Source organism: Dryobates pubescens, chromosome 11 (assembly GCF_014839835.1).
Source record: "Dryobates pubescens isolate bDryPub1 chromosome 11, bDryPub1.pri, whole genome shotgun sequence".
Taxonomy (NCBI): domain Eukaryota; kingdom Metazoa; phylum Chordata; class Aves; order Piciformes; family Picidae; genus Dryobates; species Dryobates pubescens.
This window is the reverse complement of record NC_071622.1, coordinates 8170909-8184129: the sequence shown is the minus strand read 5'-3', so window position 1 is coordinate 8184129 and position 13221 is coordinate 8170909. Positions and strand designations below refer to the sequence as shown.

The 13221-nt window shown below is 46.9% G+C and overlaps 1 protein-coding gene across 2 annotated transcripts in view; it reads right to left on the bottom strand.

Moving 5' to 3' along the window:
• The window catches only part of ERI3 (ERI1 exoribonuclease family member 3), a 138647-nt gene extending 125966 nt beyond the window's left edge, over window positions 1–12681 (bottom strand). Inside the window, exons 1-2 of one of the 2 annotated variants that reach the window (XM_054165542.1) lie at window positions 12605–12681; window positions 1434–1708 (exon numbers count right to left, since the gene is read on the bottom strand). In XM_054165542.1, coding sequence (XP_054021517.1) covers window positions 1434–1685 — 252 coding nt within the window. In that variant the 5' untranslated portion in view covers window positions 1686–1708; window positions 12605–12681. The other variant, XM_054165543.1, reaches the window with a different exon arrangement.
• Window positions 12682–13221: the final 540 nt, after the last annotated feature.

Below are 13221 nucleotides of genomic sequence, written 5' to 3'. Positions count from 1 at the left end.
ATATTTGAAACAAAGCAAGCTGAAGTTGTTCTGACCCAGTGCAAATATTACTGGCTATAGCCATAAGAGGTCAATTGCTTTGGCAGAGTGTGAGAAGTCCATGTTCAATTTAGAGCCTTAGAAATCCTGTCTGTTACCAACCCATCATTATTTTGTTTTCCTTCTTTTTAGCAGTTTCCTAATTTAAATTAAAAACTCAAGCCCATACTGCTGGCAACTGAAAATACCTTTATTAATATGCTCTACACTACTATGGAAAAACTGCAGAAAAACCTCTGTACTTCATCTGGATCTCTGCATCTCAGGTGGTAGGGCACTGGAAAAATCTCTGAATCTTAACACCTCCTGTCTCATTACACTCCAGAGTTAACACCCAGACAAAATAACTTCAGCGAGATCAGAACTCCAAACTGTTGCTCTTCTCCACTTAGAAACACCATTGTGTTGCACATACCCCTGTCATTCAAACTTGTCCTGGTTTCAGCTGGGATAGAGCTAATTTTCCTTCTTAGCAGCTAGCATAATGCTGGTTTGGATTCAGTATGGCACTTGGTATGAGAAGAATGTTGGTAATATACTGATGTTTTCAGTTGTTGCTAAGAAATTGAGGACTTCAACTGCCCATGTCTTGCTAGTGTGTAGGTGCACAAGAAGCTGGAAGGGAGTATAGCCAATAGAATATTCCATACCAAACAGCTTTCTGTCCAGTATATAGATGAGGGCTGACTGGGAAGCTCAGGCTCTTCTGGGATTGCAGTTACAAGATTTTTCTCTCCTCTGGGATTGCTAGCCAGGAATAAGCTAGGCATTGGTCAGCAAGTAGCAAGCAACTGCACTGTGTGTCACTCCTTTGTGTATTTTATTATTGCTATTATTATTACCATATTTTGTTTTATTTCAATTATTAAATTGCTCTTGTCTCAACCTACAAGTCTCCTTACCTTTACCCCACTTCTCTCCCTCATTCCCCAAGGCAGAAGGCGGCAAGCAAGCAGATGCTGACCAGTTTAAAATACAACAGAACGACTCTTTCCCTAAAACTGTTGGCTACCAATAGCCTTTTCCCTTGCAGAATCAAGCACAGCTCCTAGATGTACTCTACTAATGCAGGTTCCCAGGCAAAAATGTTCAGACCCTCCCCAGTTCAGGCAGATGACAAGCATACATGACTTAAAGATGCTTTTGATAACACATGAATTGTCACTTCCTTGATGGAATCAGGCTCCTTTATTTCATTCCCATTGAATGGTCATGGCATTGCTCCTGAGAGAGCAGGCAGCTGGCAGGAGCCCTGCAGGACCAGCAAGAGGAAGGCAGTGGGGCAAACCAGAGGAAACAAGCGAGCCAGCACTTGCAAGTGTGCCTTTTCCTTCCACCTCTCAGAACAGCAGCAGCAACTTGCAAGGGGATAATTAACAGGATTGACTATTTACCTGAGGATGAATCTGTGGTTTATCACATGTAGCTTCAAAATCCAGCACTAAGAAGTAGTGATATCTCTGTGGAGGGAAGGATGACATTGCTGCCATGCAAGCTCCAAAGCCGTGGGACGCCAGTTTCCTGCTTACAATGGAGTTGTACACTTTGAGAACAGCAGCAGGGACGAGGGAGCGCACAGTTTGTCTTGCCCTTGGAAGTAAGTTTTGGGGAAACTTTGCTGCTCCAGTATGGAGGAGTGCTATCATTGAACATCCAGAGGCATCTGAAACTGAAGAGAGACTCGTGTTACTCATGCACGCATACATCTCATCTCTGCTAGTATCTCTTCACTGTCCTCCTCTTGACAGGGATTGCCTCTGTGCCTCCCATTGGAGGTTCCAGCATCACAAACCTGAAATAACACAGTAACCTGCTCTAAGCACAACAGATGACATTTAGACTGCGCTCATAGTGTCCAGAATCACAGGCACCTGGAAATTAACTTCTGCCAACGGCTCTAAATTAAGAGCGATGAGACATGCAACGGTCATGGCTCCAGGTGACATCCCCCTGATGAGCCTCATCATAGCAGAACACAATACAAACCACTTACACAGAAAATCTGATCTAAACCTTTTTGAAATTTCTGAGGAGGCCTTTCAATTCTTCACATACAACACCTGATACATGGTAGGAATTAAATACAGCAATGCACATATCAACACTACAACCCGTCCAAACAGCTTGGCCCTGAGACACCTGTTAGTTGCACCAAAACCTCCCACTTCAATTGCAAATCCATGCCTTTGGTGTCTGGAAGGTTCCTCCCAAAGTAAATTCTCAGTTGCTCTGTGTATGAGGTTTCTCAGAGATGTGGTTCTAATCCCACACTCAATTTCAGAGGTATTTATCAGAGGAGGGTATCAGTTCAACAAGACCACGTGAACTACAGGGACTGCAGGAACTGTAAAATGCAAGCAGGAATCCATAGCTTACAATCTCCCTCTCAAAAAAAACCCTCACCCAGTCATCACCTTCTGATGCTTCTATTTAATGAATGCTATTTAACAAATTACATATGAGTCTACCTGGATTTTCCTCCACCCTTTTGCTTTTAAAACATTGCACAAAGAACTTTACAGGGCTGTCTCTGCCCAAGGTGAGTCAACCTCGGGGCTGTTAGCAGCTTTGTTTGGATGAGAATGCAGATCCAACTCATGGAGGTGTTACATAGCTGGGTACAGCTATGTATGGAAAAACAGGTGAACTGCAACAACCCATTCCTCTTGAACAACAACATGAGTACCCCTTCTAACTGTAAATATAAACACACACACCCCTTGCTACACAGATACTGAAATCCATCCCCCTGGTTGGTCCTACTGTTCATGGCTCTGGGCAAAAGCTCCATGGCATCATAAGCTCCCCACCTGCCTGGTTTCAAAGCCTGGCCTCTCTGCATCTGCACTCACTTTTCACTCCGCTGCCTTGAGACATGGAGCCAAAACAGGCAACGCAAACGAGAGGACTCCTCGCCTGCGAACAAAGTCGCTGTTTGCACAAAAGACAGCATTTGCTCTCTCCCATCCGTTAGTCCGTCAGGTAAATAATGCACGTGCCAAAACACACACTTAATGAGGTAAATAATATGCCTTGAATAACAGCTAAATCTGTATTTACCTGCGAGACCAGAGAAACTCGGCAGGACCAGATTAGGAGATAATTGCAACTGAGCAGGTTGTGTGCTTCGAGTAAACACGCGTTTGGTAACCTTCCCTTCCCAAGGTTTTGAGTGAAAGGCAAAAATCAAAGGGGCTGAGATGTTCAAGACTGAGCCAATGCCCATACTGCCAATTCCATGGCATAAATGCATCCTCACCTTGTGCCTTTCACGTTTTGGGGGGCTGCCTGCATTATTAAAGCAGTGTGCTAGGCAGCAGGTACCCAGAAAACTCCAGTCACAAAAACGTAATGAGGAGTCCAACACTGCATTCATCCTAAAGGGGCTCAGTTCTACCTAGTGCTTTTCCATCTACAGCTTTTACTGTCATTAATAAATGCATTACAGCCAAATAGAAGTTAGTTATATTCACTTCTAACCTGCCCCAGATAAGAGGTATTTAAGATATACATGCTTTAAATCTTCAGGCTACCAGCTATGAATCTAAAGGCCCATCACAGCAAATATAATAGCTTAGAATAAAGCAGCTTGTAAGTTAGTTGCAGTAAAACCTGGTCTTTAGCCTACTGCAAAAAGTAAAATATACAGTTGGAGTGGGGGAGGCAGACAGGCTCCAACCCCTGTATCAAACATAGGCAATAAACATACGTTATCCACCCACGTACAGCAAGATCAGTACTTCCTTAATGTACCTTAACTGGCAAGACTAGGGCATCAGACATGAACCTCACAAAGCTTCAGGCTGGCCTGCACCACACACAGCATTGCAACAGTTCTCGAGCTCCTGAGTCCACATGGCAAAGGCCAATTGGCCATCTTGGCAAGAGACAAACATGGCACCATGTGGACATGGCAGCACTACTCCGGAGCCCAGGAGGTCCATGGGACAGCAGCATAGAGGAAACAACAGCCAACATCTAGTGCCTGTTTACACTAACACCTTCTGCAGGTGGACCATTTCTAAGGACAGGATCAGGCTCCCCAACCTCAAAGCAGCCTCCCTTTCCACTCTTCCAGGTAGCAGAGGGAGCAACGCTCTGAACAAAGGTGCACTAGTGGGTATCGCCTGCCGATTCCTCTACACTGACAGCATACAAATAAGAGCAACCCCACTGCAAACTCTGCACCTTCAGCCAAATGAAGTTTTAACTGCATGTTTACCCAGCCACTGCTCTAGGTGCCCTGGGAAGACCTCACATCATCTTCTTTGGCAAGGTCAGAGTGCCTTAGAGCACAAGATAGCTGGTGAGCAAACACACTTTATTAGAAGCCACGCAAAGCATTTGTAACTGCTATGACAATGTGAAGCACTAGTAATTATCCTGCCTTTTTTTCTTCCAACAGACCACAACACAAGCCACACAGCTTCAAAAATTAGAAACCTGGCTCTACCCATATAAAACCACATGTTCAGTGATTCCAATTCCAACCCTAGATAAAACACCACATATATATTCCTTATGCACACAGGGTCAGATTATAATCTCAGACAGTGCAAGCTGTCACATATGGCATCCAACCCTACTAGGTTAATATTTCATATCACACAGCTCCAGTTCCTTACAGAGATACGTATGAAACTTAATGGGACCATGAACTGAGGCTGGACCTCGGGAATTATTTTGACAGATTGTACACAAACCCAGGAAAATGTGACAGGACTTTACATTTGCAACAGCCAGTAACATGGGAAACAGCCATGTGTGGTGGGCTCCACGAAATGCTATATAACAGCACGTGCCACTCCTGACCTCGCTGGCTGCAGTCAGAAAATGTCTTTTAAAAATAACTAAACCAAAAAATTCATCTCCAGACACTGGCTGCAGGCAAGAGTTCCAAGCTCAGGCTGACCGTAACTCTTGCTTGTTAGTGGCCCAAGCACACAATTCTAAAGCACAACAGTTTGGTCACCAGGAAATAAGGAATGCCAGGAGAAAGACAAGTGCCAGCTGCAGCCAACAGCCTGCCAGGAGCCCCACTGAGTGCAAAGTGGAGAATCTGCACCAGCGGCTGTTGCACTCCAGGCTTCCAACGGGAAAGCCACTCAGGGACAACCACAAGCAGCAAGGAACAAGTTGGGGAACTCCTGCCATGTGAAGGACACTGGTGACAGTGCCAACAGGGCATTAAAAGTGCTCCTCCTCATCAGTGGACAGCCCTGTAGCCATGCACAGAGCTGTCCACAACTCAAGTTGCAGGGGATTCAAATTCATCGACGGCAAAATTAGCCCACGAACTTGAGCTCACAAGGGCAGTATTTCATTTTTACAACCACATCTAATTAAAACAACTTGGCAGCAAGAGAAGACCTAACTTTAACAGCTTGCATTTAACCCCAAAATATTTCCCTTCACTGTCTAGTTTCATAAGCTGATGTTGGGAGGGGGCAAGAAGACAAACATCCAAGTTACAGTCAGGAAGGTTACTCAAGATATGCTATGTTATACCACAGCCTCCATTTACATGTTAAATTACTTTGTTATGGCAATATGGCCCACCAGCATATTCAAAAAACCAAACTGACCAAAAAAATCCCACACTAATCTAAAGGACAAGACAAACCAAAAATTAAAACTCCTAGAAGAATCATTAAGGTTGGGAAAAACCTCCAAGATCATCAAGTCCAACCATCAAGCCAACACTACTATGACCACTAGCCATGTCCTGAAGTGCCACATCTACGCACTTTTAAATACCTATAGGCATACTGACTCCACTTCCCTGGGCAACCTGTTCCAATGACTGACCACTCTTTCAGTAAAGACATTTCTCCTAATATCCAATCTAAACCTCCCCTGACACAGCTTTAGGCCATTTCCTCTTGTCCCATCACTAGTTACTTGAGAGGAAAGACACACCCTCGCCTCACTAAAAACTCCTTTCAGGTAGTTGTAAAGAGCAGTAAGGTCTCCCCTTGCCCTTCTCCAGACTAAACAATCCCAGCTCACTCAGGCACACTTCTGAAGACTTGTTCTCCAGACCCTTCACCAGCTTCATTGCCCTTCTCCATACACACTCCAGCAACTCAGTGTCTCTTTCATATTGTGGTGCCCAAAACTGAACATGGTACTTGAACTGCAGCCTCACTGCTGCTGAGAATAGGGGCACAATCACTTCCTTGCTCCTGCTGGCCACACTATTCCTGACCAGGATGCTGTTCACATTCTTGGCCACCTGAGCACACCACTGGCTCACATTCAGCTGGCTGTCAACCAGCATCTCCAGGTCCCTTTCTGTCAGGCAACTTTCCAGCCACTCTTCCCCCAGCCTATAGTGTTGCCTGGGCTTCTTGTGACTCAAGTGCAGGACCCAGCACTTAGCCTCGTTATACCTCATACAACTGACCTCAGCCCATCAATCCTGCCTGTCCAGATCCCTCTGCAGAGCCTTCCTACCCTTGAGCAAATCAACACTCCCACCCAATTTGGTGTCATCTGCAAGCTTACTGAGGGTGCACTGGATCCCCTAATCCTCATCAGCAATAAAAATACTAAACAAGACTGGCCCCAAAACTGAACCACAGGGAACACAGCTGCCAATTGGATTTAACTCCATTTGCCACCACCCTCTGGGCTCAGCCATACAGTTCTTAACCCAGCAGAGTTCATCTCAGTCATGAGCTGCCACCTTCTCTAGCACGACGCTGTGGAAGACAGCATAAAAGGCTTTAATCAAGTCCAGGTTGACAGCATCCACAGCCCTTCCCTCATCTACTAGGCAGGTCACCTGGTCATAGGAGATCAGGTTGGTCAAGCAGGACCTGCCTTTCATGCAAGCAAGCTTTGGGATTAATTTGCTTCAATTTATGCCAGTGCAAAGCCTGGGTAGGGGCAGCTGTGACTCCTAGCTTCCAAAAGACAACTGAACTCAAGTCTTAAGCAATGAAAAACAAATCAAAATGTAAGTCAGGTTTCTCTTTTATTACACTGTCTTATCAAATTATAAGGAATAAAAAGAGTAATAAAGATGCTTTTTGTGGAGCAAAATTGCATGTGTGTAGCAACACCTGGAATGGAGTGTAACAAAAAAAATGCAGGACTTCCATTTTGGTAGCTGTTCAAATGCATATTCAGAAGTCAAATGTGAGTCTGTACTGCAGTTTTGTGAAGGTATTACTGAAGAACAATAGAGAGAACACTTTCCCCCCTTCTTCAAAAAAATAAATAATAAAAAAAATCAACCTTCATGTAAAGCCAAATATTTCATTAGCCAAACTACAGCCCAAAAAAGGACAACACCTGGCTAGCCTGCAAGGCAGGAAACAAGAGACTAGGAACAAAACCAGCTTATCCACTGCCACTGTCCAAATCTGGGGAGACCAAAAAAAAAAAAAAGTAAAGTAAAACAAACAATAAACCAGAAAGCTTTTAGAAGCATTTTAATAATGTAACAACTTCAAGACAGGTAGATTTGCTTCGTTCATTTGTTGAGCTCACAGTACCACCCCTTGAACGTGAATCCAGTACGCTCCCACAGTTGCACTCCCTGCAATTCTGGCAGGGTTAGTCTCCAGCACTGCTAGACAACCAAGCCCATCTTTTGGAAAATTAAGAAATTTAAAAAATTTCCCCCAAGCATTGCCCCAGGATGCCTATACCACTGTCCCATCATGATCCAGCTCAGATACAACTTGGCATCAACCATTTTGGTTTTACAGCACTCCGCAATCGCATCCAGCATCTCCCCACTACAGATGAAGAGGTCCCTGTTCTCAAGAACTTACAGGCTAAAAGTAGATGCAATACAACCAGTGAGGGTAACAGCAGAGAAGAATGAGGGTTACAGGAGCAGAGTCAGGCAATTGCTCATCCAGGATACACGTGTATCTTGATAGCTCAATTAAAAAATAATTTACTCACAGTATCACCAAGGTTGGAAGAGACCTCAAAGAGCATCAAGTCCAACCCACCACCACAGACCTCATGACTAGACCATGGCACCGAATGCCACGTCCAATCCCCTCTTGAACACATCCAGGGATGGTGACTCCACAGGCTCCCCTCTACATGGCCATTATGAAAGTGACAATTGAACATGGAAAGGGTTGACTAACGGACGGAGGGCACCCTCGGGGTAAGGAACGTCTCTCTCATTTCTTGAGCTCATTCTTCCCGCTGCATTCCTTGGCTGATACGTCAAAGGCACCACCAGGTACGTCAGCGCACCAGAACCTCCTCCATTGTGACATCACAGATGTGATAGCTTGTGAGATCACAATGAGCGAGGCCGAAGGCACTGATTACTTAGGCAAGCACTTGCTGGGGCTATCACACCCTATGAAACTGGGAAAGAAACACATCTAAGTTCACTTGGCAACACAGTGAAACCCGCTGGAGACTCCACACCAGCAGGACACAAACTCGTCCCAACAGATCACCCAGAAGTCATCCCAAAGATGCACTGTACAATTCCACTCCAATTTTATTAGGCCACCTCCGCTAGGCAACCCACTTTCGTCAGCTCCTTGCCTGGTCTCCTAAGACAAGCTTTGCTGTGTATTTTTAAACCTTTCTCAAGAGTAACTGTGGATAGGCAAAGGGGTCTAAGCTGGAGTGTGAAAAAAGTTCCACCCAGTAAAGGACTGGGCAACTTACAGGAAATGTTGAGGAAGGAAATAACAAACATAAAACCAAAGAGGCAATAGTGGAGATGCATACAGCAAAAGACTGGGAAGCTGCAGTGTAAGAGCAGATTTTGCATTAAGGAAAATAATAGTCACAGAGAATCAGACCAAAAACCCTCCCTCTGGTCTCCTGCCTCTGTGTGGGAGCCAAAAGAAAATGTACGGGAGTGAAGCTACACAAAATGGGGTTAACCAAGCCAATAGTTCTGGGAGGCCAAAAGAAGGCAGGCCTGATGTCCTCCTCTCTCTTAATCTCCTGTTGATTATCTTACACCACCAGTTCCTGAGCTTGCCTGGCCCCTCTGTGAGCCAATTCAACCACAGGAACCCATAAAAGGACTAATGCAGCTGAATAAAACACAATTAAAACAAGATAGTTTCCTGCTGGTTTAGTGAGACTAATCAACTTGGGGCCAGGCTGGATGAGTGCCAAAACTCAAAGGAAAGGATGGGCCCACACTGGCAGAAGTGGGAGGGAGATGAGCCACTGGGGCTCAGCCACTCACCAAGCCAACCATGTACTCCAACCAGGACACAGCAGACCTGGCATGGTGTGCATGGCACTTTGCAGGAAACAGACAAGGTGTCTTGGCTCTAACAGCACCGACACAGAAGACTCGAGTCAGAAAGCCCATTGGAACATCCTGTCTGAACCTCATATAACGCTGGCCATGAAATTTCCACTTAATTACTCCTGAACTGAGCCCAAAGGCTTGAACATCTTTCTGAAAAGTTTCTGGGCTTGAATTGCAGCATCAAGCACAGAAGCTCCCCACTGCCTTCAGACAGCTTGTTCCAATGGTCAGTCCGTTCGCTGTCAAAAAATTAACACATCGTCGTCTCCACGCAAGTTTTCCCAGCTCTGGTCTTCAGAGCAAGTTCTGACATTTATGGCTCTCAATCCACAGTAGAACTCCCAGAGCCAGGAGCAAGAGGTTTGTATCTACCATGCTTCTAGTCAGTAAAACCTACTACTGCATATTGGCCTAATTTAGTGGAAGGGAGACATAGCAGGCCACCCTTTGTTTAATGGAATCTAGCATGCATAATTACTTCATTTTCATACACATGAATGCCATAGTTGTTCAAACCACTTATACAGCTGCACACCTTCATTATTTGAGAAATGAACTTGAAGGCTAACGCCTGAGAGTGCCAAATGACTCTCAGTCTGGATTCTAGGAGACAACACTTGCATTGCTCAGTGTGCTGATCACTTTTGATCTTCACAAATTAACTCCAGAAGTGTTACAAGCATGCCTGTATTCTGCCAAAGCTCTATCCTGCCAGACCGGCAAATGCTTCAAGAAGGGCAGCAGCTACAATGGGGCATGGTGTCCACACAACCCAGTCTCACGTGTGCCTGGAAAACCAACCAGGGAAGATGCTGACCTTAATATTCAGCCACAGAAAAAATAGCAACTGTAACAAATACAGCTGAAATTAAAAACCAACCCAACACTCACACTTTGTTGTTTGTTGGTACATCTGTGCAACATAATCATAGAGAATACAACTTCTGAGATGGGACTTGGCCAGCACAGTTAACTTCTTTTAGGGGAAAGAATAAGTGGTCAAATGGTATATAGCAGAAACAGGTAGCACCTCTAAGTTACACTTTGAAAGCCTCTTCTCTCCTCATTCCCCTGCTTGCCATTGCACCATGCTAGTGCAATAGCTCAGCACCACTGCAGTAAAACACCTGGATTCTCTGTGATGACCATTTCCACCAATACTCATGCTTCAGTTCCAAGGACAGGCTTATGACAATGGCATGGTTGCTCAATGGCCTTCAGTGTTCTCTTGCAAGTACAGCCACAGTGGCTGGTCCTACATTTACCTGAACATCACCAGCCTTGTGGCCCTTTACTGGAGGTCACTACTGGATCGATACAGGGATAAAGTCAAGTACAAAACCTTGCACACTTAAGTTTCTTCCAGAACTTCATTTCCAAAATTTAAGGGGGAAAAATAATACTTTTTTAAAAAAAATAATAAAATAAAATAATTAACATTAAGATCTATCAAAGTCAACACAGATGAGCACCAAACCAGTTGTAATTTGGTCTCCTAAAGGAATTAAGTCTCTCTCAATTGCAGAGCAGAAACTTCAGGTCATGTCTCTCCATACTCAACCCAAGGACTCCTTTATTAGTTCCTTCTTTTGGATTTTGGTAACATTCCAATCTGTCTGGGCCTATACACTAACTTTTTTGAAAAAATCAAAACAAACCAAACAAAATAACCCAACAGTAACAGAAAAAAACCAAACAAACCCCAACACACCATTCATGCAGAGCAATCCAAAGTTTGAGACGACCAAGCACCGCAAAAAGGCCACTCTGTGTAACCAGACAAGTATTTAGTCCACACTATAAGTTAACATGAAAATTTGGTTACAAAGGCCAGGAGTCAGTACCTGAAAAAGGAAACAAAAATACCTGAAATCACATTTCCCAAGCCCACACACTGAACAGCAACTAACCAGACTTCTGACACATTGAACTACTCTTAAATTTTCTTGGAAGTAAAAATTCAAACGCCAACTTTAACATCAAGTGATATGAGATGCCACAATGATGCAAAGAGCAACTAAATGACAAAATAAATTCAAGTCACGTTAAAAATGTATAGAAAACTTCAAACAACTGTCTTAGCATCTGATGGGGAAAGCACGTTTGAGATGTACCCGTGCAGCTCATCTTTCCCAAGGCACAGTGCAAGCCTTAACCTATAAGAAAGCTTGCTGGTCCCTTACATCACAGCTGAAAGAATAATAAGAGTTCAGACTAAGCAGCAGCTGCCAAACCACTCATTTCTGAAACCAAAAGCTCAGTAAAAGATAAGTGAAGAAGCAGTAAAACAAATGTCAGACTTATTAGCAAACAGACCAACAATGACCATGTAAATTCAGCAGACACAGGACTCGTAAAGACAGAACAAAAGAAGTAAATGACAACACCTTTTCATACATTTCAGTTTAAAAGAAACACCTGTAACCGTACAGCAGCAAGAAAGGCACACAAGAAATTCCTACTGCCAGTCAGGAAACAAGTAAACAGATACTGCTCTTCTAACCCTTCGCAAGTTTACTTCAGTCTCTAGATCAGGCAGGAGACAAGTTCAGTCTCACAAGATTAAATAAACGGGGGGAAAAAAATAATAAACCAAACCTCCTGCTTCTCCATCACCTCCATCTATGAACCTCCACATCCCAAAAATGATCACGAAAAGTCCTCGCCCATGTTGGCTCTCGGTCCCCCCATGCACCCCTCTGCTCCCTGGGCCTTTTTTCCCTTTCTCAAGCTCTAACAACTGATCCCGCTTCAGCTGGGACCTGGAGGACCGCTGCCACCTCCACCCTCTAGACTTCCACGCGAGACAGAGCCCGGGGAGCGGAGGGCCTGGCAATCCCGAGCTCCTGCAGACCCGTCGAGTGTCGGCGTCGAGAGGGAGAGGCGCCGCCACGCCTGCCCACCGTCGCCCCGCGCCCTCCTTTCGGGCCGAGGCCGACCCCGGCCCCAACGGCCTCCCCACACCCCCGCCGCCGCCCCGGCCCGCAGCCCGCCTCGCCACCCCACGCCCCCGGGCCGCCGCCCCGTCGCAGGCATCGCCGCCGCAGGGGACAAGGCCGCGCCCCCCCCTTTCCCCCCACCGGGCCAGGCCTCCACCCCCCGCCCCGGGCCACGACGGCCCCACGCCTCCGCCAGGCCTGCCGGGCCCCCGCGCCGGCCGGGCCCCGCCGCGGCCGTGCCTCCGCCCGCTGCCCGGCGGCGCCGTATCTCCCCCCACCCCCGGCGGCGGGGGCCGCCCCGTCCCGTCCCTCCCCCCCCCCGCCCCGCACACACTCCGCACCACGAGTCCCCAACACCGCCACTCACCTCCGCGCACTCTGACCCCCGACCCTGCTCTGAGCGGCAGCGCCGCTGGCCAACCGCAGCGCCGCCTGCCGCCGCCGGGGGCGGGGCTTCCTCCCCTCCTCACCCCCTGGCGCAGACGCACGCCACAGGCCGCGGCGCGGGGCACGCTGGGACTTGTGGTTTGGTGGGGCCGTACCACCCACCCCCCACCCCCCCACACCTCCCTCTCTCGCCCTGCTGCGCCGCGTGGCCGCGCCTCGACGCTGCCGCAGCCGCGCCAGCCCTGCCGGGTCTGCTGCTGTCTTCCCGCTGTGGCCGCCTGCTTGCCTGCCCACTGCCCGCCCTTTCCCCTCCCCACCGGCCCGCATCCCCGTGTCCCTGGGCCTACCCCTTGTCCCTATGTGTGTTCCCAGGGCCCATCCTGTCTTGTCCCTCAGTGCCACCTCTCTCTGTCCTCTGAGGCCTCTCTATGCTGAGCCCGGGCCCCTGCAACACCAGCCTTCAGCAAACTCAGCATCTGCTGCAAATGTAATAAAGAATCAGAGAATCATGGGATCATTTGGGTTGGAAAAGACCTTTTAAGATCATCAAGTCCAACTGTTAACCCAACACTGCCATGTCACCACTAAACCATGCCC